The sequence below is a fragment of the Cardiocondyla obscurior genome, linkage group LG01 (assembly GCF_019399895.1).
Source record: "Cardiocondyla obscurior isolate alpha-2009 linkage group LG01, Cobs3.1, whole genome shotgun sequence".
NCBI lineage: Eukaryota > Metazoa > Arthropoda > Insecta > Hymenoptera > Formicidae > Cardiocondyla > Cardiocondyla obscurior.
Genome location: NC_091864.1, coordinates 2,640,546 through 2,666,776, shown reverse-complemented (window position 1 = coordinate 2,666,776; position 26,231 = coordinate 2,640,546). Strand labels below are relative to the sequence as shown.

Below are 26,231 nucleotides of genomic sequence, written 5' to 3'. Positions count from 1 at the left end.
ACAAGTTTCTATCATATCTATATTGTTATTGCAATCCAGATTTATGCAGTTTTTAAAATTCTTTTTAGGGATCTTTTTTAAAACAGAAAATTGAAAGCGGTATGTGCGTTTAGATTAATCGAAAAATCAGAGCGAATTTATTTTATATCCAATAATTGAACTTTAATATTTAAATGGTCCGTTGGCTGGAATTTAATCTGATATTTTTTTATTTTTCCGTGTATTTACCAGCTTGGTCTATTTTTTATAAAATTTATCAAATTTTATGTAGAATGATATTTGGAAAAAAAAAAAAAAAAAAACAACTACTTTAAAGGCTAGATTCGTCGAATTTATCACTAAAAATCTGGTATGCGTTACATTTAATTATATTTTGTAGAATTCGTTTGTTCGCAATATGAGATAATGTGACCACAGGGGCCGTTTAATTGTACGTTACAATGATTTGTTAGAATAAAATGACGCGGATTTTCATTCACTGCCGCACGCCGAATAATTAGTCTTACGTGTTCAAACAATGTGCTTTCGCAACGATTGTTTTGTGAAATCGCCATTCGAGGCTGCGCGATCGAACTCGAATCCAATACACGGCAATTATTTACGGAAGACAAACAGGAATTCGGGCTCGTACCACACACAATCGAATCGCTTAGTAATTATGTAAGTAACGGCAGTTCAATTACCATCGAGTCACCTACGGAGTTATGTCAGAACTGATCCGCCAATTACTGGTTTCTAATCGCATCTCTTATACCATATGTGTCTTTAATGTAGATATAATATTGTGCACAATTTTATAATCACATATTACACACGCTTAAATACAGCAAAATATTCTGAAATTTTTTAAATTCTACAATTTAAAAAAAAAAAAAAAAAAAAGAATGAATTTATTCATAGATTTCATATGTTCAAAATAAGCTGCTTTAACAATTAACTCGTATGCTTTTCTGTTTTTTTATTAAATTAGCTTCGATTCGGTATCTTTATTCGTAATTATCAAAACGGGAAATCAAACACGACTGACATAATACTCGACAACGACAATGACACAATGTCGTATAAAATCTTTATCGTCGTTCATGTTGAGATAAATTAACAAATCAAAATATAAACGTCTATTCTTTATATACAACAGTGACGCTTATATAAACTACAGTTCTGTTATTTATGCAGTCACTAATCATAAAACTAAATTACTTCGCATTATACGAATCATCTATACTTCAATAATTTTTTTTTCCTCTTTTTTCCCCCCTTTTACAAAGCGCGAGAAATGTCGATTTCTGACTAATAAGTGTCTAATATCTTTTTAAATCTGGCTATGTGACGTTGTAACAATAACAGTAACATTAAAAATCGGTAACAATTCGTGCTTTGTTGCAAATATTACGGAATTGACTTCGAAGTGCTGAAACAGTTTTCGATGTATATATATCGCGATAAAAGTCTAAGTTCGTTAACTAGTCGGTTTAGAAGGCCACGAATGAATTTGATTCGTAGGTACGTAATTGATTGTACGACACGCCAGCTCTTTCTATTATTCAGATCGCCGCCTAATTCCGGATTCGCGAAATCTGGATTTGTCGACAAGGCCGAGAGCCGCTTTAGATAAATTTATCTCGACTGAGAGACGATATCGGTCGCGCCTCGTGCGATCGTAGACCATTGATTAAATACATATTTGATCAGTTTTAGAAAAAACTTACGCCTCGACACCTTCAGGCCGTTTGTACGAAAGACAGCCGAGCTCGCGACGTTTCTTTTAACGGCCGACTTGGAGAAAAGAGCGATATAATAATATACGAACGATATTTATACAATAAATATTAATTGACGCCGTTAAATATTCGATCACTATTCTTTGGGCGATTATATTCCTACCCGATGATGCACAAGGGCTTGATAATACAGAGCGTGCACACCCGATAAATGTAATGCTCTCATTAATAATTTATACATGGCATTTTTCTGCACAATTTTCACTCGTTCGCGTCAAGTTTCAAACAATTTTATGTCACGCAGCAGCTTATGAGAAATTAATAGCGGAATAATTGCGAAAAAAATTAAATACTTATTAACGGAAGCAATAAAAAAAAAAAAAATTATAATTACAATCAGTTGCATAAGAAATGTTTTAAAAAATACGAAACAATTTTATTATCATCGTGTCGTTATTGTTAACGAATTGACTGTTGATGTAATAACTACTACTCACTACACGATCATAAAAGAAAATTATGGTAACGTATGGCGATGTACTAAATCTTCAGACGCAATCACCAAAATCATAAAAAAAAAAAAAAGAAATCTAACATCTTTATAAGCCATTGTAATACCGTTTTGACCGTTCGCGGAACGTTTTACTTAGGTCCGACCGAGTTTAATGCCACGCATGTGAGATTTTAGGGAACCGAGTCGATCGATCGAGGCTCAATCGGCTTTGTTAATTATCTCGGCGTCCTGCATGTCCTCGGGTTTCATGTCGGAGTCGCCCCATCCCCATATAGCCCCCTCGTGCGAGTGCTCGTCATGGTGATCGTCCGTTCGCTCGTAAATCGAACCGTCTCCAGTCCGGGCCGCGCGTCTCTTTATCATGTTGTGCGCCACGGTTTTCAGATCGTACGCCCAACCGATCCAAGCGAAGAAGTCGATGAACCCGGTGGTGAAGTTGGTGCGATAATTGCCCAATTCGCCGGCTTTGTAATCCCATGGAAACACGTGGTGGTAATTATGCCAGCCTTCACCGAAGGCGCCAATGCCGACGCTATAGCTGTCGGTGGGGCTAATGGTGCTGCGATAAAAGATACGAAATGCGTTTCTCTTAGCCGCTTCCGGTTAACGCGCAGGTTTCACTATTCGAAATAGAACGGCAAATCTTCGATGATACTCACTTATCGTATGGCTTCATGCCCCAAATGTGGGCCGCGGAGTTCACCAGCCAAGTCAGGTTCAGCGACAGCGTGTATCTGAAAAGGGTGGCGTACCACGCGTACATAGGTTTCTCATTCCAAAAGTGGCACGGCACCCAGGTCGGAAGCAGAAAACAGAAAACGGGCATCAGAACGATGTAGAGCCTGTAACGATATAAATGCGATAGATTTTGATGAAATCGGAACGAAACGGCTATTTCTTTTAAATAGATACGCGTCTATCAATCAGTGAAACTTTACTAACTTGAAAAACGAGATTTTGTTTTTTTTTTTTTTTTTTCTTTTCTTTTATCAATGACAAGTTATCGCACCTGCGCTGCCAAACGACGACGAAATCCTTTTCGAGATCGCTCATATCGATCGAGGCTCCCTTGTTAATGACATCCGGATGTTTGCGAATTAAGAGCCAGCCCATGTGAGAGAAAAAGAAACCTCTCTTCGCGTTATGAGGGTCAGCATCCGTGTCTGTGAACTTGTGGTGGACTCGATGATCCCTTACCCACTCGTAAATGTGATTCTATAAAACGTACGTTAAATAATAATAATTATAACAGCACTTCCGTTCCCAAATTTTTTTTTTTAATTATATATAATATTTTTTAAAAGCATTTACGTTATTATTTTCAAATATACTCAAGTAACAATAAATCTTTTTTTTTTTATGTACATAAATGAATAATTTCTATCGGAATAATATTGCCGAAAGACTGACTTACTTGAAAAGCCGTAGTCTGCAAAAGCATTAATATAATTCTCATCGGCCATTTCGCTTTATAAGACCGATGAGCCCACAGTCTGTGAGCGCCTGCTGTAACACCGATAGCCGCGAAAGCTCCGATTGTTATACCTATACCAAATTGAAACAAGTACATCTCAATTACTATTACCGTTTATAAAGATCCGTTTAAGTTATTAATAATCGATAATTCATTATTCGTGTCTTTCCGCGCGCGAGTTAATTGACCGCAATGAACGAAGCGGCGCTAATCATAAATCTTAATGAAATATAAAGAAACAAAACGTACTCCAAATGGTCGTGTAAACACTGGCAGCGACTAATAAAAGGTACAGTCCATAAAGTGCGCCGAGATGAAGGTAGGCAAAGGCGATCATATTTCTCCATACGATCTTCCACTGGTACTTAGGCTTCGAGCTTTGTGTCTTTTGAACTTGCAACGTTTGCGCCACACTTTTCTCTGTAGATGATTTATTTTGCGACACATCCTGTTGAGAAGCTTCGAGGAACAAAGTTGCGGAACTGCCAAATAAATTTGGCGCCATCCTGCCAAAGTGTCTAGAACAAGGAATTTACAGCTGCGCTGTGAATATAACGGCGTATTAAATTATTTATTAATTACATATAAACATACATTGATAGCCAAAGATTATTCGATTACAACGAATATTTAATTTTTGTCTTTTCCTTGTCTTTTTTTTTTTTTTTTTTTTTTACGAATCTGCGGAACGATTTCCACATTACCACTTTGGGTCGCTAATGTCTGAAGATTCACGATACTTTGATGGCTCTCGTACCTTATGTACGTTCACGCAACGATCTCGTTATAGCTTTCCAGAACATAATGTGTGGTTAATATGTACGACGCACGTGTGGAAAGCGTGCGCGTAAAAAGAATTCTCTAAACGCCGCGCTTTCGACACACCGTGCCGAGGGTTCGCGGTCTCTCTTAAGCGGAATATTGTCTTTGCACGAGTAAACTTATGTCGGCTACGTTAACGGCCCTTCGCCGACTCGCGCCGCGATTCTTGCGACAGGACCGTCTCGTAATCGACGGTAATATCTGCGTGCGCTCTCGTTAGGATTCGACGAAATAAATGCTTAATTTCGACAGCCGCTTACGAGCCTCGGCTAAATAGAAGCGCGGTATTTCTCTTTACTTTTACGGATAATTAACTACAAAGAAATCGGGGCCCTCCTCCGTACGCATCTCGTAAGATGAACGACGTGAAGGCGACTCGAATAATGTAGGTGCCCCACTTCTAAATATTATTCCTTTCTTTTGCTCCTCTGCGTTCCTTCGATGCCGAGAGCTTATATGTTATTTAACGGTACCTGATTTGTGATACGGCTACTGATGACATGAATGCATCATAATTACATTATCGATAGCGTGTTAATGAACGTCAACGTTTATTTCCTCCGCCGGGCGTGTATGTAATAATATGCATTTATTCATAGCGTATCACCAATTCACTATAATTAATACTTTCTTAGTCGCAGGATCTTAAACAGAATATTATTCTAACAGACTTAATTGACTTACAGATAAATCTTTATTAGGTGTTTGCTTTCATTTTTAACGGAACGTTTAATTTGTTTTATTTTATTTTATTTTTTTTTGTTTTTTTATACTGTATTAAATAATAAAAATATATATATACGTCAGTTTCTTTTAGATTAAAAGTAACAGTTCGGAACTGCGCTAAAAGTGTCAATTATCTCTGGCGAACGTGTTTGCGTAATGTAAACTGTCAATCAGCGTAGATTTCCACAGAAATGCAACAAAGTTTGAACGTGTGGTTCATTACGCTAATATTAACTCTTTACCTAGATTAACCAGGTTGACGTACTATTTTCAAAGTAGCCTAAGCTCTTCTTCTTTAAGTGTACGTCGTAAATTTTTACTTAACTGTTCAATTAACGGCGACGTTAGGAGAATATTATAGTTAAGGGAGGCTTTCAAATCATAAAGGAAAAGCTATTACAAAGAGAAAGCCATGATAATTAATCTGCGACTATTAATGTTTAGTCCAGATTTTATTACACCGAGATGTCGAAAATTAATTGAAGGTATTTAATCAATGGTCGTTGTCCACGTAAGAATCCTGAATTATTATTTAATAAATGAAAAAGTGCTCTTTTGCAGAAAAGATAAATGAGTGAGCGTTCCGCTGATTATAGTTAATACATTTAAATAATATATCGTATGCTTTTATTTGAAATATTCAATTTTGTTATAACACATGCTATTGGCAAGTACCGTTTTTTCGCATTCTTCTCCGATGAAAAGAGAAAAGGTTCACGTGACTAAAGGTTAATTACAGATTCACTATAAGTCAGTGGTACAGCTATCTCCTCGTTTTCTGCAACTGTATTGCTGTCATGAGAATGGCGAAGAACGGGGTGTGAATAACTCGTGAAAGCTACGTCGAAAATGTACGTCTTCCTATCGGTGCGATTTGAAACTTCACGATAATAAGATGATTCATAGCCGGACTGAAGAAATTTCAAAGGATAGTCACGAGTCACGTCACATTAAATTTTAATAAAAAAAAAGTTAGGCACTAAAAATATATTTTAAAATACGAAATTTAGTTATAAAATTTAGCGATTAGGCCAATGGATAAACATAAAATAATTTCGGAATCTATACAAATGATAATAAAAAAATAATAAAAAGAAAAAAAAAACAAGACAGACGTATAAGATAAAAGTTATAATTTATTCATTCTTTATTAACATATTAAAATTTTTTTTCGTTTACACGTTCGGAAAAAGCATTAATAATTTTTATTAGAACCGATACTGAAGATTTTTACGTCCACGATACCGTTTTAAAGTCGACATTGCTATCAAGAAGATATTGGCGTCTACTTATAATACCTAGTAAATCTCGTCAAAGGAAATATTTAAACTACTTAATAACTTTTATAGTGTGTTTTACATTTAAATAAATATAAAATAAGTTTTAACTTATACGGTTGTCAATGAATCCTCGTCAGAGATCGTGTGCCGTCAAAACTATTTTAATATTAAATAGATTTAGCAGAGCGCGGTTATACGTGCGTTTCTCTTCCGGAAGAGTGGACGCGGCGCGGAGAAGTGTCATCCTAGTAAAAGTGCTTGCGGCACTTCAGAACGGTACATGATGTAGTCGAGCGGAATACGTTCAAGGTGGAGAAAGGAGAAGGTAGAGGGAAGATCAAGAAAGAACATAAATAATGCTACGCTTGAGCAGGAACAGGTTCTTCGGAAAGCAGGCCAATGGCGTCTTTAAGGTCATTGCCAATCGTAAATCGAAATTCCTAGGTTCTTATAATGGACCGAGCCCCGAGGCAATGCGAGAAAGAGGATAAGGGGGTGGGGGAGGGAAAGAAGGGGGGAAACCCACCCGGACGAGATTGCGTAGCGTCTTACGTTTTCAACCGGAATGTCAGGTTTCTCTGTGTTCGCTATTCGACAAGAAAAACTGTATGAAAAAGCCGATCGCGGTTTGCGTATCCGTACGCGGGACGTGTCGCGAAAAGTGGAAGGAAATGCGCTCGGGCACGGGCACGTATGTTATCAGTTCCGCGCGACAACAAGAAATGCTCGATCAATGATACTTGACCGGTCCGACCAATCGCTCGACGTGTCTTTAAAGAAAATAAGGAAACCGCGCGAGGAAACGAAAGGTAAATTATAAATGAGCGGTACGATTAATACTATATTTTTTATTCCACCGCGAGGTGTTATCGTCGAGGAATTAAATCGCTTTACGGATCATTGATGATCGAAGGTTAATTGACCGTTCGCGGATGAACCGAAAAGAAGCGGAGGATATTAAAGAGGAACACTGACCTACTAATCCTACAGCACGTGACGTTTTCTCTCGAGATTCAACGCACGCTGCTACACGTAGCATCGGACAAATAACGCGCGACTTTCTTCCGCGGCGAAACGTGCGTACTTTTCAGTCTGGAACAGTCTGTTGAGTCAACATATGGATGCGCATGCATATGGATGTTGCACGAATTGCATTTTTGTAATTTGTGCAATTTTGCAATCCGCGCGACGTAACAATTCACGTGGATAAATTGCACTTTTCAAGGATACAAGCGTGTATTTTTTTTTTTTTTCCAAGAAGACTACGTTTTTGAAAGGAAATCTTTTTCGAGAGAAGACAAATTTTATTTTCCTCGGGAATTCACGTTCTTTTGTCGTACACGACATTGCGATTACGAGATTGCTAATTGCGAAAAGTAACGCGCGCGAAAACTGTAGAATAGAGTCAGTAAGTACAATGACTTTGCATCTCGGACGTACCATTACGGTTTAGTCTTAAATAAATTAATGACACCGCGAATTACAAAGACGGAGTTATTTTCAAAATTATCTTTTATTGGTTAAATCGAGAAGATTGATAAACGCTCGCGTAAGTTATCACGGCGGATAATACAACCGTTATTAAGTTCGACGTGATAATTACTATTCTTATCATATTCAATATGTACTTCTTTCCTTTTTTTTTTCTTAATTACAATATACGATGCTTTCTTTTCCTGTCGGCATTGTGCAACATTGCCTTTCCGTTTCTGTATTTTCATTTCTCCGTAATATTACTTTCGGCCACACGAATTTCACACGAATGAAACTCGAGCAACAGTATTGCAACATAATTGTATTACAGTGAAATTACTCTCACCTATTAGCACGTGAACTGTTCTACACTTTGATCTCGAACTACCTTGTTGCGTTTCGTCTTGAAATTGCATTACGTGCAGGCATCGTACGCAAAACACGTGCCGTACGTTAACAAGGTAGTACGGTGGATCGTTTGGAAAATCGATTGCACTTTCTTATTCGATTTCTTTACAACGAATCGCACGAATAAAAAGAAATATATATATTTCTAAAAATTACTATTGAACCTCACAGATACTAATTAGAATAAAAATTTGTCGCTGCACACTTTTTAAATACATTAAAAAAAAAAACAAAAAAAAATGTATTAATAATTTTTTCTTTTATGATTCACCAATAATAAATATTTAACTTGTTTATAAATTAAAAAAAAAAAAAAAAAAAAAAAATTATGTCTACATTCGATTTAAAATATTCAAGGAATAATTTCTACATAATTAATCACGTCTATCGCGAATGAGAGTTATCGGAGATCCCATTCAATTCCACTCTAATAAGTAAGACAACCGTTCAAGAAAGTGTGCCATACGGGATGATTGTTGATGCGACAGATGGGAAGAAGCATTAGGAGAAAAAGAAGCAATTTACCACGTGCATGGTTTTGCTATGCTTAAGTATTTTAAGTAACAACTTAAATCGTAAAAGAAATTGGAAAAATAAAAAATTATACCCAATTTGTATATACACATGCACATGCACACACGCACGCACGCACCAACGCACACATGCATACTTAATAATCAGGACTACAATTTTAATATAAAAAAATGCAGAGTTTGTACATTTTTAATTAACAATATTGATTATATTTTTCATTTTATTAAAATTCGCGGTTAAAAATTAAGAAAAGCTTCATGAAATAAATTATTATAAAATTTTAATTTAATTTATTATAAAATTTTAATTTAATTTAAATATAGCACGTACGTACACACGCAGTGGCAACAATTTTCTGTTACGTTACTTAGGCTTAATTTTCTGTGTTAAATTTAATATTTTCTAGACTTGAAACTACCAAGTAAATTATATTACATTCTCCATTATAACTTTAAAAAGTTACCAAGCGTTAAATTAACATATTTCTTATAATTTTTTTTTTAAATAAAATAATTCTTTACTTTCTTTCTATAAAACATATCACTGAAACATTTTCACATTATTAAAGCCGTCAATAGTTACTTTTTTTATTTTATCGATAACGATGCTTCCAATAGTTTCCATGTAGTGTATGATTATTAAGTGACACTTACGCGCACAATCGAAGAAATAAAAAAAAAAATGATATGACAAATTTGACTTACAATCGCTCGATCGACAAGTATACGTGAGTAGGATTGCGGATTGACTGTCGTCGCGAAGTATAATGCTCGAAATACACGGGATATGCTTCGGGTGAGACTCCTGGATGGATGGTCCGACCTGATGGCGAGTTCACTACGAAATACCGAGATGCTGTAGCGTATGTCCCACTTATCAACTTTGCACCGCCACGCGCAAAATGACGATCCTCAACGAAACTTCTCCCCCCCTCTTCCCCCTGTCTGTCTTGTCAGTTGCCCTAAAAAGCACGATGCTTCGCCGGAGTAAATGACGGAAGCGACAAGTTGCAAAAACTGAGAGTTAAACAATTCGCTTTCTCGAAATCGATTACTTCGGTTCTATTGTATTGAGCCTGTTCGAAGCCACAATTTTAAAACAGACACTATTCCCATGCTCTCGATTAAGAGTCACATTGCGCTTAGCTAATCTCTTTGTTATTTCAATTGCAAATATGTTACATATGCAAATTATTGTATGCAAGTCGTATATGTAATCTTGTAAAAATAGCACGGAACTGAATATTTATCGAGCATAAAAAGTTTCAAATTGAATGAGAGAAAAATGCAAAAATGGATTTCTTTAACACCTCACTTAAATCTCAATAAAGAAATATTAAATCAATCAATTTTCCACGTAATATGACTCGTCATCGGAATTAAAATAGTTTTACTTGGTTACACGTGGAATAATGCATCCCAATGTTTTCCAGTTAATTATTATTATATTAATTATTATTTTTTTTTGCTGGGATTATAATTTCATATTTAAAAACACATTTAAATTGAGAACAATGAGAGATAGATTTTGCGATCTTCTTCGTTGAAAATAGCAAAGAAACTTTAGACGAGAAATACTGCTGGTTGAGACATAAAGCCTGAAACGTTTCAATCCTTTACATAGATTTTTGTAAGATTTTCTTCGATTTTCTTACAGCTTTATATGTCATCTTTGTTTAATTGTACAATTTAATTTCTTTTACTAATATATGAATAGAAATTCTTCCTAAGAGAGCGCTCTGTTTTTCATCCAAGAACTTTGTGGAAACGAAATATAAAGTACTAAGAAATCAGGCGTTAACCTAATTTGATATATTATATCTTACAAAACATCTTGGCAATTAAAAAATCATCCAGGTCACTATAATTAAATACTTGTATCATATTCCGTATCAATAAACATACATATTACGGCATATAATTAATGGGAAAAAGGTTTGTGGAGTAAGTTTCACTTAAATATCTTCGTGGATCTATAAATATTCAAATTTAAGTATATAATTCTATCAGTTCGAATCTTCCTTCGCGTTTCCTCTTACGAATGAGTTTTACAAACAATGATGAGATTACAAAAGACTATTTTGCCAATAAAAATTCTTTCGTCATGTGTTTTCATGCGACAATAACGCGTCGCATTGACCTTTACATATTCCTGTTTCAACATAAAAATTCAATGCGCATCCACTTTATTAATATTATGAATTACCCAATCAAAAAATTAAGAAGATTTTTTGATTACACAACTTCATTTTAGGCATATAGTTTTATACTAATCAGCCTGTAAACTGTTAAGTGTCGTATTATAAATGTAAAAAAAAAAAAAGGACAAAAAAAGGAAAAGGCAAAATCCTTTAGCTAGTGTGAATATTAATGATCTGAAAGCTGAAGAAATAAGGATATTTTTAAACTGTATAATCTGTAATCTATTTCGAAGTGACAGAAATATAAAAAAGTTTTAGTCCTTGAAGTATTTACGTGGTTTAAAAAAATAAATATAATCAAAGTAGTTTTAATTAATAATTTAACATTGTAATCTATATAAAAAGAAGTATTTCTATTTAATTTGTCTGCAAAACATTTACATTACGACATTTACATTACGACATAAAAATCTATCGATAAATTATTGCTTATGAGTCAGACATTAAAAGTAACCAAGTTAATTCAATAATTATATAAAATTTAAATTAAATCGAGTGTAAAATAATTTAGTACGTGTATCGCGGTCAAAAGTGAAAATTAAACTGTTTTCAAACTGTCCCCGTTTTTCCATATAAATAATAATATATTATATCAGTTGATTTATTTAATATAAATCTAAGAAAGAAAAAAAAGCACAAATGTTGAACATTCTTACGAAAATAATTAAAATTGTATTTTTTTTTTCTTTTTTTTTTTTTTGTTTTAGAAATATTACGGTGTTTCCAACTTACAGTTATGTGTAATATTTAGAGTTACTCGTAAAATTCTTATTATACATTTGTAGAGAACGTATTGTACTGTGACTATTCCAATACAGTGCCGTGTCTATTTTAAAGAATTGGAAATAACGGATTAAGGAATGAGAAAAGCTAATAAGTCTGTTTGCCATAGATGACGCACGTGAATTGTGCTTTTAAAAGAAGAATTTCTTTATTCTTGTTTTTCGCGCTTTAGTAAATTATTAAATTTTAACAGAGTCTGTTACATTAAAAAAAAAAAGTTATTTTAACTTAAATATTTTGACTTAATAATCATACTTTGAAAAGTCAAGACGTCCGATTAAAAATTAACATTTAAATTTTTTTCGCTATCTCATTTAAATACTATTTCTTTTCGTTAATCTCAATCGGAAAGGAGAACCTTGACAAAATTCTGCAGCACCCATCTCGTCATTCTCAGATCAATATTACTCAATGTTATTGCACTGACAATTTATGCACAACAAATGTTTGACGAAGGGACGTGAAACTCCATTCTCATTTAATTTTAACATCTTGCGCACCTCGTTCGGTCGACGCTTTTTTGACGCTATATAAAAAAAAGAGAAAGGAAATTTTTCAAACAGATTGACCTGATTCTAACTAATTCTATTTTTTAACTTTGAGCCCTTTACAATTTTAAATCGTAAACTTTAAAAGAATTAAAAAATAAATCGTTACATTAAAATTCTTAAAGCTTCGCATAAAAAACGTATTTATAAATAAAATTAATATCAGCGTATACACGAGTCGATTAAAATACGCAAAAAAAAAAGAAAAAATAAACATTTGTTACAATTAACTATTATTACATTCCACTTCAAAATTATACCGCGAAAAATTACTTTAATATTTTTCGCGTCAAGTTTAACTGCATATAATTATATGAGTCACGAGTCTATAACTTGAACGGCGCAACGGCACGCTCGGTCAACGAAAAAACATAAGCGACGATGATTAAAGCGAGGAAATAGAAATAAGAAAAAAGCCCTCCCCAACTAATCGACGAGCAATTTTCAACAATTGTAACGGCGTGGCGGTGAACGATAACAGGCGATGCACCTCGCCATCAGGCAAGGGTTGCGCGATGCACCCAGAGGCAGCACCACCACCCCGTTCTCGAAGGGGTGGGATGGGACACTCGCTCTCTCCGCATTGCGATACAGCAAAGTATTCGATCATCAGATCCGATCCGATCGGCTGATCTTATGCTCGAGCTGTGAGAAGGGCGAATGCATACGTGCGACTGATCGCGCGAGCGAGTCTAATCGTTCTCCGGTCACGAGAAACAATAGGCGGAAAGATTAAAGACTGTACTGTACCCGGATAGTGCCGGCTGGTCCGATTGATCCGAAGCGCCACTACTGCCATGCTCGTTCTCTACGGCGAAAGGGAATACTTGTAATTTTCTCGGTTGATAAGCGATCATTAAGAAGCAGAATCATTAAATTTTCGATCGGTCTCTGGCTTTTTTTCTTTTCAAATAGTATAATAATTTAAATTCTTTAAATAAAAAATATAAACTTGACAAGAATGTCAATCTTGATAATACCGTCGAGCATTCTAGTCGGTGAATTTTTTTTCGTAAAAATAAATTTTTTTCTTTTACTTTTTTTAGTAATCTAACTTTAATTAAGTAAATTTTTGAACAAGTTGCATGAAAAATTTATATTGTTATTATAATATACAATATTAAATATAAGATATATATTTAACGCGTTATTTAAAATACGTATTTAACAATTGTCTGTGAACAATATAGGAACTGTACTGGAAAAAATATAAAAGGCACCACAAATATTATAATTTGATTAAGCTAATTGGTCGACGTAACCATTAGATACCAAAGTATGAAGCACGAAATTAAGCTTAATCGTAAAAATATTAAAATTTACACATTTTCAAGATACAAAGTAGGTTTATCTTAAAAATAAATAATATATATAAAAATATATATATATGTATGCATTATAATTATTTTGTCTGTTGTATTTATATAAAATACTAATTATAACTTTTTTAATGCATCATTAAAAAACTATATGTTATTAATGTATAATAATTATACTTTTATTCATAATTATTTCAGGTTATAAAAAACCAAAGATTTAGAACATTTTCTAGTTAGCAATTTAAAAAAAAAAAAAAAACATTTTAAGATTATATACAATCTTATTTTGTTACGAAACATATTAACATATGATCTTTTTTAAATTATTATTCTTCGCGTTGTTCTTTTTCTTTTTCACATGCGCACACACGTACACGCACGAATGCACGCACACTACACATACACACGTCTTCAATGGAATATAAATTTCTATAATGTAGTTAAACAATTATAGCAAATAATAATTACACATATATTACGTGAAAAATAATACGTATTATATTAAACAGTGGCTTCCCTCGTAATCAAAAATGGACCCTCGATTATATAAAGCTACAATTCGCCGATTACGTTTTCGCTATTGTATATCGACACGATGAAATTGGTTATTATTTTATTGTAACATATAATTCTAACAAACTTATAAAATAAATCATAAATTAACCAAGTGCAAACATTTGAATTCTACAATAAATTTTCGCCGAGCGCAATCGAGAGCCAGTTTTATTTGTATCGACTATCTTGCGATTAAGATACATTTCTTTAATCCGAATTATTGAAAATATTTCCCATTTGGTATGTAATTTGTGAAATTTAATAAGACAGTTACCGAATCTTAAAACCCTGTGTCTCTTGAAATCCTCGAAAGGTTTTATATAGTTTACGTACTAGACGACTTTTCTTTAATGTATTTTATTTTAATTTTTCTCAAGAAAAATTATCAAGGCGCGTCGCGAGCTTTTCATGGCTCGTTCATCATCAATTCATCGTATCTAGCTCTAGCAAATCCTCTTTCGAGATGTCGACGTCGCCGTAACCCCAGACGTGGCTCCCGTCGCCGGATCGATACGCCTTGCGATTGATCATCCTCGGCGAGACGTATTTACGATCGTACGCCCAACCGATCCACGCAAAAACATCGATGAAGGTGGTGGTGATATTAAAGGGATAATTTCCCAATTCGCCGGTCTTGTAATCCCATGGAAATACGTGATGGTAATTGTGAAACCCTTCGCCAAGCGACGCGATCGACACCGCAATGTTCTCCACCGGTGAGATACTCCTACGTGAAAAATGTCATTATTACGTCGCATTGTACTTCGAATAATTGTACATTTTTTTATCGCCCACAACGGTCTCGGTTCGAGGTTTAATACGCACTTATCATACGGCCTCTGTCCCCACATGTGCGCCACGCTGTTTACGCAGAAAGCTATATTCAAATTGATACAAAAGCGAAGATTGAAGTTGACCCAAAACGATATCCACAGCGACTCCGACCAGAAGTAGCAGGGAATACCCACCGGCAATGCGATGGTCAGAAGTGCGAACAGAGGTATGTACAACCTGAAGAAGACGTTGTTTAATTGCATCGTTAAGGAACCACAAACTTTTCGGAGCAGTATGGAAATTATGAGGAGGAGGAGGGGGGGGGGCATTTCTCTCATACGTATATTTAACGTAATTCTTTTGGCAGTTCGTGAGAAAACAAAAACGATGTGAATCAATATCATAAGCCTCTTGCCTTTTTTGCCACATAACTATGGGATCCGCTTCTAGATCTTTCATATCGACCGATTTGCGCTTGGCGACAACGTCGGGATGGGGCGTCGTAAAAAGCCACCCTACGTGAGCGAAGAAGAAGCCTCTTCTCACGTCATGGGGATCCGCATCGGTCTCGCTGTATTTATGATGTACTCTGTGGTCCAATGCCCATGTGTACACGTCTTTCTATACGAGGCAAACATTGTTCTTCGTAAAAATCTTCATTTGCGTCTCATGTATTAGATAATGCAGTATTACGTTTCTCGTGACAGAGGAAATTTTTATTAGTCGATTACTGTTATTATTATTATGTAAGAGTACACACCTGTCCTGTTATCGTGAAGAGGATGACTAGGAGCAGACGTAGTGGCCATTTTGCTTTGTATGCCTTGTGGGACCATAATCTGTGAACGCCAGCCGTAATGCCAAAGCCAGATGTATAAATTGTTACGAATACTGCAATCGTAAAAAAACAAAATTAGTAGAAGCACCCGCTGTATATTTTATTCAAAAGTAGAAATTAAATATTGGTATATCGTACGTACGTGCATGTCGTAACAAGAATTATTCGAATTTAATTATAATAAATAATTTTATTACACGGCAATAAATGTAATTAATAATTTAACATATTGTTACTTATTCTGCGGTATTGATTAAAAATTGTAAATTTAAATGTTTCGATTAGATTAAAAAATCAAATAAGTATTCACTGTGACCTAGGTAAATTATGTAATTTTATCTTTGACAATCTGATAAGCAATATCGAGGCTCACCTCTCTCTCGAGCCGCTAAAACGGCTCGCTTAAATGCACATAGAATAATTTTAAAGATTTAAAAAGAAAAATGTTAATATCAAAATTTGTTTATTTCGCCCGAAAGATAGTATTAATCTTTATAAAGCAAATAATTCTTACAACATCTTACATTGTATTGCGAGAATTTATGCAATTGACAGGGCAAATTAAGTCACGCTTACGCACATGTGCTAATCAAGAAGTTCACTTACCCCATAATGACGTAAGCAATTTCGCTTGCGTAAACACCAGATATAATCCATAGAGACATCCGGCGTGTATAAAAATTTGCGCACTGAGATCTGGCCACTTTATCTTCGGCACGTACTTGATCTCGATTGCCGACTCATCGTTCTTCTCGATCATTGCTTCATGATCCTTCGCCAGTTCACCATTCGCTAGCCTATTCCTCTTCAGCGTCACACCGCAATTTGTACTTGCTTCGGAACACATCGTTAACGTTATCTTTTCTTCATTTGGCGACATCCTCGCGTCCCGTTCAAATGCTTTGCGATCGCACGCCTATAAACCGTATATCAAATAATCCACTGTTGATTTTTCAGCACCGCGGGGTTTAATTATAATACTTGGCGTTTCAAATAGCACTTGCAAGAGCTGGCGAAATATTCGTTGATCTGATTTTTCCGGTATGCAATGTTTTATGCAGCGCCGGACACGAGCAGCGGAAACCGTAATTTTAGATCGAAAAGATTATCTTTTTTTTTTTCTCAGCAAAATTTCTGCCGGTGTTGAACAATTTCAAATTTAATTGAAAGATCGAAAGGTTTTTATAAAAAATAAAAATAAGTCGTCTTCTTTTTCCACGTTATTTCAGTACAAGTATTTAATATAAAAAAAAAAAAAAACGAAAATATGCATATTCTAAGACATTAGGTATTGATCGACGATAGTGCCATTTAGTTCGAATCACGATAAGATTATCTGTTTCCAGGTATCTCTAAAACTTGTTATCAAAAGAGATCATTTATTTTAAGATTACTTACTTTATCTCTCGTTTGCTTTTTTTTTTTTAATTATATATGGCATCGTTGACATAATTAAACTTGCACAATGTAGTGCAGATTGGCACTCGACAAACATTAATTTTCGAACAAAATTAAGCAGCTCAATTAATCGAAGCTAAATCATCAGAAATTTAAATAGAACGTCTAGTATATACTCACATTATTTCCGATAATCAATTGAGATGAGTTTGATAAATGTTTCTTTTTTTTCTATATTTTTTTTTATGTACGAATTTATGTGAATTATGGCAAGGCTATGCCTCGTTAACACATTACGTATATCTTCGTATGTAAATCAGTCTAGCACAATCGCGGAAATATTTTTCGCGCTGACTTAACAATGACATATGCAATCTGAAAAGAAAAAAAAAAAAATATCCTCAACCTATAAATACGCCGTGTGTTGGAACACGTTAGCTACTCGTTTTTACAACACAATCGTACGTCAAAATATTAATTTCCTTTAACATTAACTATTATACCAGGGAATGACACAGGCATTGCTTTCCAATATTTTGATACTTTTTTTTGAACGGTCGTCACTAACAGCGAAAAAAAAAAAGAGCACCTTGAATTATTTAGCGCCGATGCAATATCTATTGATAATTGGTTACTTTCGACTCCAACGTCAAACTTGGAGAATGACAAGAGAAAGAGCAGACAGATTAATCGATTGACAAACTTCACCTCGATCTCACGTGAAAAATTTTATTAAACTAGAACAAACCATGTGCGCGCTATCTTTCAATATAATTTTACTTTTATTTTCCAAAAGAAAACCAATTCAAAAGATATTTTACTAAATAAAAAAAAAAAAAAAAAAAAAACCTGGTTTGTTCTAGTCTTCTATCTTATTTTTTATTTTTTATTTTTTTTCTTACAAGCTAATTCATGCGCCAACTTTTTAAGATAGGACACTAAGTTTTTTGCGTCATTAAATACGCGTAATTCACTTCGTAGCAAGTCAATTTGTTATTAATCAATTTAACTTGTCTACGAAAATATATGTATAGTAATAAATAAATTCATTGACTGCAGTTGTAATTGAATAGTTCTGGTTGAGTGAATAATGACGAACGTGAATATAAAGAGACTCGATTTATATCAAGAAATATTTCAGCGAACATTTAATAAATGGAAATAAGTGAAGTTAAAACCATTGTAAGACGTCACTGAAGATTTCTTAATATCCATCTCGCTGTCTCCATTCACTCAGGCGATTTCTCATTAAACTAATGGTGTTTACTCGCACCAGTTTTAGAATGTTAAGTCGACATACAGCGAAAGCAAAACGCTTCTAGATACTTAATTGTGATAAAAAGTAAATTAAATCTATAGAGCACAATTGCGTTTCACGAAGATAATATTATGAGATAAAAGTTAAAGCAGATTGCAATTTTAGTTTGAATTACAAAAATTAATCTAAAATTAATTAACAATTAATTAGATCTTTTTTTCTTCAAATACGCGGTTGTTGTCTCAAATTCAAGCATTTTACAGATCAGTTTAATTATGTTACGGTGAATGTGAGCGCGAAAGTGGAAATATTGTGAAATACTTTCAGTCCATTCTGAACCTAAAGCTTAATTCATTTTTTTTTTTTTTTTGGGGCATGACTATGGAATTTGAACGCGTCAAAAATATTCTCACGTTAACCGGTTTCTTTCGCTTGCGTAATATGTTCGTACTCGCGAATATACATAGATATAACATAAGTAACATACATAGATAATAATATTACATACATTTTTTTAATATCTGTTTCAATGCTCTTAATATTTTTTAACATTTTATATATATTAACAAAAATTGTTACATGCATATAATTAACTATTAATTAAGTTAGTCTCTTCGGTTATTAATAATTTACGGGCCTCCTGATACATTTAATACAATATAAAAAATAAAGATGATTAATATTTTATTAAATTTAAAAAAGTTTTAAAAAAAGATTATTTTATAGGTTTATGAGAATACATCTTGTACGTCTGACGTACATACATCATCACCATTAATAGGATTTTTCCACGTCGTCTGCGCTTAATTACAACTGCCAGCGAAAAACGATATTAGCATTTTCGGCGAATAATTTTGCATAGTTTCGTTTTTTTTTTTTCCTCCTTTTCTTTTTCGTTACAATCGTATTGTGCATTGTAGCCATTTTTGTAATTGTAAAAAAAATTAATACTAAATTTAAAAAACGCAGAAAATAAAAATGCGTTACGTATACGTATGTTTGTGCGGCGCTCGAGGCTAAAGTAAAATAGGTTCGCCTATTTTCTCATGGTGATTTCTTGATGACGTAAGCCGTCATAAAATATAATTATTTTAGCAAAAATGGTTTGGAGCAAAGACGAGTTGCTTGAATGACGGAAAGCAAACAGAGACTTGCCCTGACCCCGCTTCATGGGTGATTTGTTAATTTATTAGTTATTGTTTCTCTTATCGGTGAGCTTTCTGTTTTTCATCCGATGATATATTTCACGACCGCAATACTGACGTTTTAAAATACAAACGTACGTGTGTATCGTAAAAATATTATGGCTTTACAAAAATACGTTATGTGTTTAACGATTATAAAACTTAGAAAATTCTAAGTCATTACAAAACGCTACATCTTGGTGCATTAAAAAAAATCTTTAAATATTAAATAACGCAATTTTATTTTAAATTTTATTTTAAATTTTATTTTAAATTTAACTTTAAATTTAATTTTAAATTTAAAATTTTATTTGAAATATTTCTTTAAATTTTTGTATTAATAAAAGAAAGACTTGCGTAATTTTTAATCGACGTAAGTAATTAATTTGAAAGATTGAACTGCGAGTTACACGATAGATCCTTGCCTCACGACACTATTACGAATGAAACATGCGCTACATACGATCAATATTCTTTCGTTCGCGTTTACGCTAGCTTCGAATATCGCACTTTTAATCTTTGACAATGATAAACGTACCTACATGTATTTGACATGTCTGTCATAACGTGGAATTCTCATTTTCTACTACTGACCTTTCTTCGTTTCAATTATGTTCGTCGCTCATTCCATTTAATTATTTATGAACTACATACTTCCTGCAACATTTTAAATCGTTCATTTACTCCAATGTACGTTCTATACATAACTGATACAATATTAATTAATAGCAAAACTATTATCAAAATTTAGTTCATTGTTTGATTTTGTGGAACAATTATTAAAAATTAAATAGGGTTTATTTCGCTGCTTGGTATTTTTTTTTTAATAAATAAATTATATTATTAGGCAAAATAAGTCCTTGCGTAAAAAAAAAAAAAGAAAAAAAAGTATGCGTTTGTGCCGTACACCCGTTATATCGTCGGAAATGAGAGAGATGTGCCGTCAGTGGCGCCATGGATCCTAAGTATAGGAGATGAATTTGAGATTCTCTCATCAATGGAGATAGAAGCTAGCTGTTCACGTTCTTTCATCGTGATAACATTTTGTTGAGTTCGTGTCCTATCCGTTCGTAACAAATATTAATAAATTATCTTGATAAAGTATTTACAAATTAAAAGTGCTATTAAATAAGAAAAAGATTTTATTTAGCCGCTTGTTGATACGCGGCTGAAAAATTTATTATAATTAACGTAAAAGGGATTAGCTTGCTGTTCGACGTGCGCGCAGGATGATCAGGCGTGGATCGTCTGCATTCTTACTTCGAAATAATCGGATAACCGATCCCGCGAGTTATTTCTTACAAAAGCCCGATCACTTTCGAGATAATCCTACGATATCACGCACCTGTGCATGCCTACTAACGTATTATCAAGCGATAACGAGAAGATTAATAACCTTCGCAATAACAGAATCTGATCGCGTAAGCGATCTATTTGTAAATGAATTGATTGCACAATGAATCATTACGCGAATTCAGCTACATTATAATCGACGTGACTTATTGCTTCGCCGTCAAAGACGGTCGGCAACGTAGCCGTTGTTATCCATTCTATTTTTCTTCCCGATAATAAAATATACATATATAACTGCATGTATCATTTCTTTAAAAAATTAAAATCCTAAATGATAAAAGTTGCGTCTCGGCAGTCTCGTTTTTCAATGATTCAGCGATCGCGTAGACGAGACGCGTATTTTTGTAGACTAATGAGCTATAAATATAACGCGGCGCTCATTGAGGGAGTTAACGCGAGTTCTTTCTTGTAGCGTGGTATAAATGCAACCCGATTCTATGAATAATAGTCTTATTGGATGTTCGACGTTGAATGACCATCGCGATAAACGAGGTGTGTCTGCCATTGATAAATTTACCTCTAATTTCAATTCTGGTAATCACGTTATCTTAATGATCCAAATTTTGCATTACCTTGTTCCCTTTCACTCGGGACAGTGTGTTAGCAATGTAACGTTAGAATTTTGTTTATGCAACGGTCGAAAAACACTGCGCCATTTTCGTAATTAAGCCTGCACGGTAGGAACTAATTTAATGCGTCGCACGAAAGGAGAAATTACCGAGGCCTCGGACGGCGAGAATTAATTAAGTGTAATTGCGCAAAGCGACCATGCTCCCTGATAACCTCTGATCTGCCTCTCGAGTATGATAGAGATTAATGCGAAAACTACCGGTGATAAACAAGTAAAAAGAGTATCGTCCATGAAAATTAACTGTTTTTTGGAAAAAAAAAAAAAATATATATATATATATATCGTTTAAAGTGTCTTAAGTAATATAATGATAACGTAAATGTAATGATGTTTATAGAAAAAGATAAACATTGTAACATTGTATAAATGATGATTCTTTATCGTTGATATAAAATTAAAAAAAAAAAATTTGTTTCGTCTTTTTACATTTCATCTGAAATTGCTGTAATAATGTTCAATTTAGATAACGCAAAAAAATCACTTCTAATTATTACTTCTTTTAAGGCGCCTTTACGTCATTTAAATTACAAATTAATTCGGGCAAATACGCAGCCAATCGAATTTGAAGACCACAATTTGTGGCGATTAGTGCCAATGTAGCGTCTAGTAAGTAACATAAATAATTCGATTGATTGCGATCCCCGGCAAATACATGCATAAAGCAGCAGCCGACTAGTAACGATACGTGATAAAACGTAGTATTATTTCGGGATAGCGACTACTCGTCTTATTTGTCGAGAAATTATTTAAATCAAAGCGCCTACTTCGGAACGAAAGCTGTGAATAATCACCGAATTTTTATTTTTTTATTTTCTTTCGTAATAATTGCAATCGATATTCGCGGCAAGTGTTATTTAAAAAGACGAACACTTTCGTGAGAATCTAATGCATCCATAGAGTATCGTCTTCATTATATTCGCGCCCGATTGTGTTCAATCGAAATTTATAGTTCACGGTCGAATCGTTCTTCATCCTGCCACTCCTCGTTACCGAGAATTTTCTACCGCCTGCAAACCTTCTACAGTTGTGAACTTTAGCGCAAAACAAATACGGAAGATAATTTCAGAGAAGTTAGCGTGTCGTTAAACCTCGAAATCACTCAATGCAAGACAAAACTGTCACGTTATCACGTAATTGTTTTATCGAATGAAAAGCGTAGAGAAGAAGTTGCTTATGTGGTCGTTTATGGGCATTGCTATATCAACCGAATTTAACAAGCTAATTGTGATACATTTTTCATTTTTCTCAAATTTGTTCTTATTAAGTTCCATTGTTTTTCAAGCTCTAACAAAATTTCTGTAAATATCGATCATATCGCGAGAATGCCTCTGCTGGTTCGAGGGTCAACGTTCGTACGTAACATGAAGGTTCAGAAGAAAATGCGCGTTCGCATGTGGAATCTCGTATTTCAACCCACGCCCAGATTACAGTATACGTAAACATATTACGTGACAAACGAGTACCTGTCGTAGTAAACCACTTTTAAACCTTCGGTAATAATAATACATGTGAAACTTCTGCAATATATGTAAAAATAAAATTACACGTATGTAGTAAACATTTGAAAGAGCTTGACGTAACTTATTTTGCAAATAATTTAATTATTTGCTGTAAGTTCGCAAATTTATTTTATTTTATTTTTTTTATCAAATTAATATTCATTAATATGAAAGTATTATATCATAAAGATAATTTTTTTCTTTAATTTAATGATGTACAACAAGTTTAATACATAAATGATTTATCTATCAGTGTTTGATAAGAGAAATTTTAATAAACAAAATTGATATCTAAAAATATCAAATAAGTAGTGGTTAATTTTCTTTATTTTTTAGTAAAGAATTAATTGTAAAATAAGTAAGTAAATCTTTATACAAAAAAAAATTAAGCAAGTTATTCCGATACATGTCATCAATAATTTTTTTTTTAATAACTTAACTGTCCATTTTTAACAACTTTTTTTGGCGTTTAGAAAGATGAGAATAATAATAAATAATGCAATATATAAAATTAATTCTTCTTACGCGACACACCTTATTTTGTGTGCGAAACAATTAACTAATTGAATTTGTAAGATTATTTGCAGTCAAAGTAACGCTATTAAATAACGATAGTTTTTTTTACGTTTTTCTACTTGTTGTAGTCCTTGAAAATCTCACATTTTATAAATGTTACGGTCACGTGTTGATAAAATAACAACGATTAGCGTCACGTCAGTGATAACTCTAAACCTCTAAATAACCTGTAATAATCTTAAATATTGTTCAGAAGTTAGCTAGATTTACAGTCACACGACACGTTCAATAGGACTGAGAAATACATATTTCCACGTACCTAAGTTTTATATTTGCGCAAGGTGAAGATAACGGTGAAGAAATGCACAAGCGGCTGAATACGGCCAAACACATGAGAACATAACGTTTTTGATGCATAACGAAAAGACGCTGTTAGAAATTACGTTGCAAATATTAAAAGAATTCCTCGACGTTAATGAAGGCAATCAAATAAAATATTGCGATTAATTAAGCTTCTCGTAAAATCGTCAATTAAAAATAAACTGCAGTCATCGATCTTAAATAATTAATAAATCCTTGAAGTGTTTTGAATAATTTAAATCAATACTTATATATCAATTAATTTAAATAAAAAAGATCTAAGAAATAGTTGACTAAAAAACAAAAAAAAAAACAATATTAATCATTTAGATTGGCGTTCATTAAATATGGATTGTGCCCATGAACATTCGTTAAAGTCAACTGATTGTGAGATTTGATCAATTCTTATTTTTTCTCTTTCCCTAATTTATTTCTTTCAAAATAAAAAAAAACGCACGCTATTTAGAATTTGCATACCGAATTAATTTTTCTAACGATCAGTAAATTGTAATATAAAAATTAAGAAATATAACTCTGAATTATCGAGCCATTATTTCACGCGGTTTGATAACGTGTAGTTCTGTTTGCCGAGTATATTATGTGAATAAATAGGAGACCGCTTGTCTCCCATCATGCACATTCGTAAACGCATTCCATATAATAATTGCACGATAACCTTGTTTTTTTAGCAAGTCATATATGCGAGCTGTCAAAAATAAATAGCAAGTAAAATAATAGAATACAATTGACACCATCTTGCAAATTTTAAATATAGGTGCACTATATTCTGGAGTGTTTCTTTACTTCTAAATGTAGTTTTAGTATAGTATAGTTACAGTAAAAATAACATTACGGTACAATTGTACAATCAATTTTTGCATTAAACGATCTTATATGTTTTCTATTAATTAAAAAAAAAAAAGAAAACGAGATTGTTATTTTCGATGGAAGCAGCGTTCTGACAAATATCATTTTAAATGTTCGAACAATCAAGCGTTCGCTAAATGTTACTGTCGCTGTACGCTTGATACCGAAAGTCCTAAAATGAAATTCAAAATATTTACCAAAGGAATACTCACTATAATATAACACGAATGCTGCTCTTCACTTTAAGACTGGCTAAAGGAGTCTAGCGGGCTATCGGTGCTGTGGATGATTTTATTGACCCTTTGTGATAAGGCTGAAGATAAATCCATTTCATAAACTCGGGCTCCTCTGGAGTTTAAATTCGATTCCGATCCGTGATTCGAACGCACGCAGCCGCTTATCATTTTATTACGAAAGCCAACGAAAGTTCTGGCCCGATGGGGGAAAAAAACATTAACTCTCCGGATGTGAAGCAATCAATCCTGACACAATTGCAACGTATTTCTCTGCGAAATGATAAAAGTATTTAATTCGCGAACCGATGTTCATGGGCGATACGTGAGTCGTTGAGCTGCTCGGCGTCCGCGATTTATCACACCGGGGATCGAAGGGATTTCGGTGCCGTCCCTTACAAATGTTTCCCGTCAAATATTAAATCGAGATACGAGACCGGTTTTCAAATAATTACGTTTCCTCTTCTTATCACCCTCCCTCCCTCTCCCCGCCGTCGTGAATTTCATCGGCGTTGTCGAGTCCGATTTTTCGAATTTCAATTCGTCGAAGCCGCGCTTTCCATGGCGATACCGGCGTTTATATCTTATCGGCTGATTAATTTCTTTTTATCAGATCGGATTACTCACTGCTCTAGGATGATAAGGGCTACGAAGTAGAATCCACCTGCCGGCGAAGCGCGCGTACGAATGCAAACTGAACACTGAACGGCTGAACTGACTGAACGCCGTCGCGACGTTACGGCTCTTAGCACGGCGCCGCGTTCCCCCGTTTCGTAACACGCAGACGGTGATCGTCAACGCTCCCAGCACGCTTAGATTTGTCGTTATAGATGGCGCCAGTTTATAAAAATCTATGGAAAAAAATTAATGGATCTACGACCAATCGAAAAGACCACCAAGAATAACACGTGCGAGGCTGAATTTCATCTCGGAGCAAAGGATCTTAGTTCAAAGCGCAGCAAG

General features: G+C 34.0%; 2 protein-coding genes across 5 annotated transcripts; both read right to left on the bottom strand.

Annotated features, from left to right (window-relative positions):
- Nucleotides 1-278: 278 nt before the first annotated feature.
- On the bottom strand, nt 279-10,615 carry LOC139107151 (acyl-CoA Delta-9 desaturase). Of its 2 annotated transcripts, none has more exons than XM_070664629.1 (6): nt 9,657-10,615; nt 3,959-4,252; nt 3,650-3,780; nt 3,245-3,450; nt 2,895-3,077; nt 279-2,794 (listed from the first exon to the last, which is right to left on the bottom strand). In XM_070664629.1, the coding sequence occupies exons 2-6, from the start codon at nt 4,212-4,214 to the stop codon at nt 2,434-2,436; spliced, it is 1,137 nt and encodes a 378-aa protein (XP_070520730.1). In that variant the 5' UTR covers nt 4,215-4,252; nt 9,657-10,615; the 3' UTR covers nt 279-2,433. The 2 variants fall into 2 exon arrangements, with proteins under 2 accessions (XP_070520730.1, XP_070520644.1); XM_070664543.1 differs by having other exon boundaries at nt 3,959-4,227.
- A 3,341-nt stretch (nt 10,616-13,956) lies between these two features.
- On the bottom strand, nt 13,957-26,004 carry LOC139107268 (acyl-CoA Delta12-desaturase). 3 transcript variants are annotated; one of them, XM_070664845.1, is made up of 7 exons: nt 25,896-26,004; nt 25,248-25,541; nt 16,576-16,885; nt 15,892-16,022; nt 15,547-15,752; nt 15,183-15,368; nt 13,957-15,084 (listed from the first exon to the last, which is right to left on the bottom strand). In XM_070664845.1, the coding sequence occupies exons 3-7, from the start codon at nt 16,847-16,849 to the stop codon at nt 14,781-14,783; spliced, it is 1,101 nt and encodes a 366-aa protein (XP_070520946.1). In that variant the 5' UTR covers nt 16,850-16,885; nt 25,248-25,541; nt 25,896-26,004; the 3' UTR covers nt 13,957-14,780. The 3 variants fall into 3 exon arrangements, with proteins under 3 accessions (XP_070520946.1, XP_070521033.1, XP_070520857.1); XM_070664932.1 differs by having other exon boundaries at nt 25,248-25,348; nt 25,896-25,968; XM_070664756.1 differs by lacking the exon at nt 25,896-26,004 and having other exon boundaries at nt 25,248-25,749.
- Nucleotides 26,005-26,231: the final 227 nt, after the last annotated feature.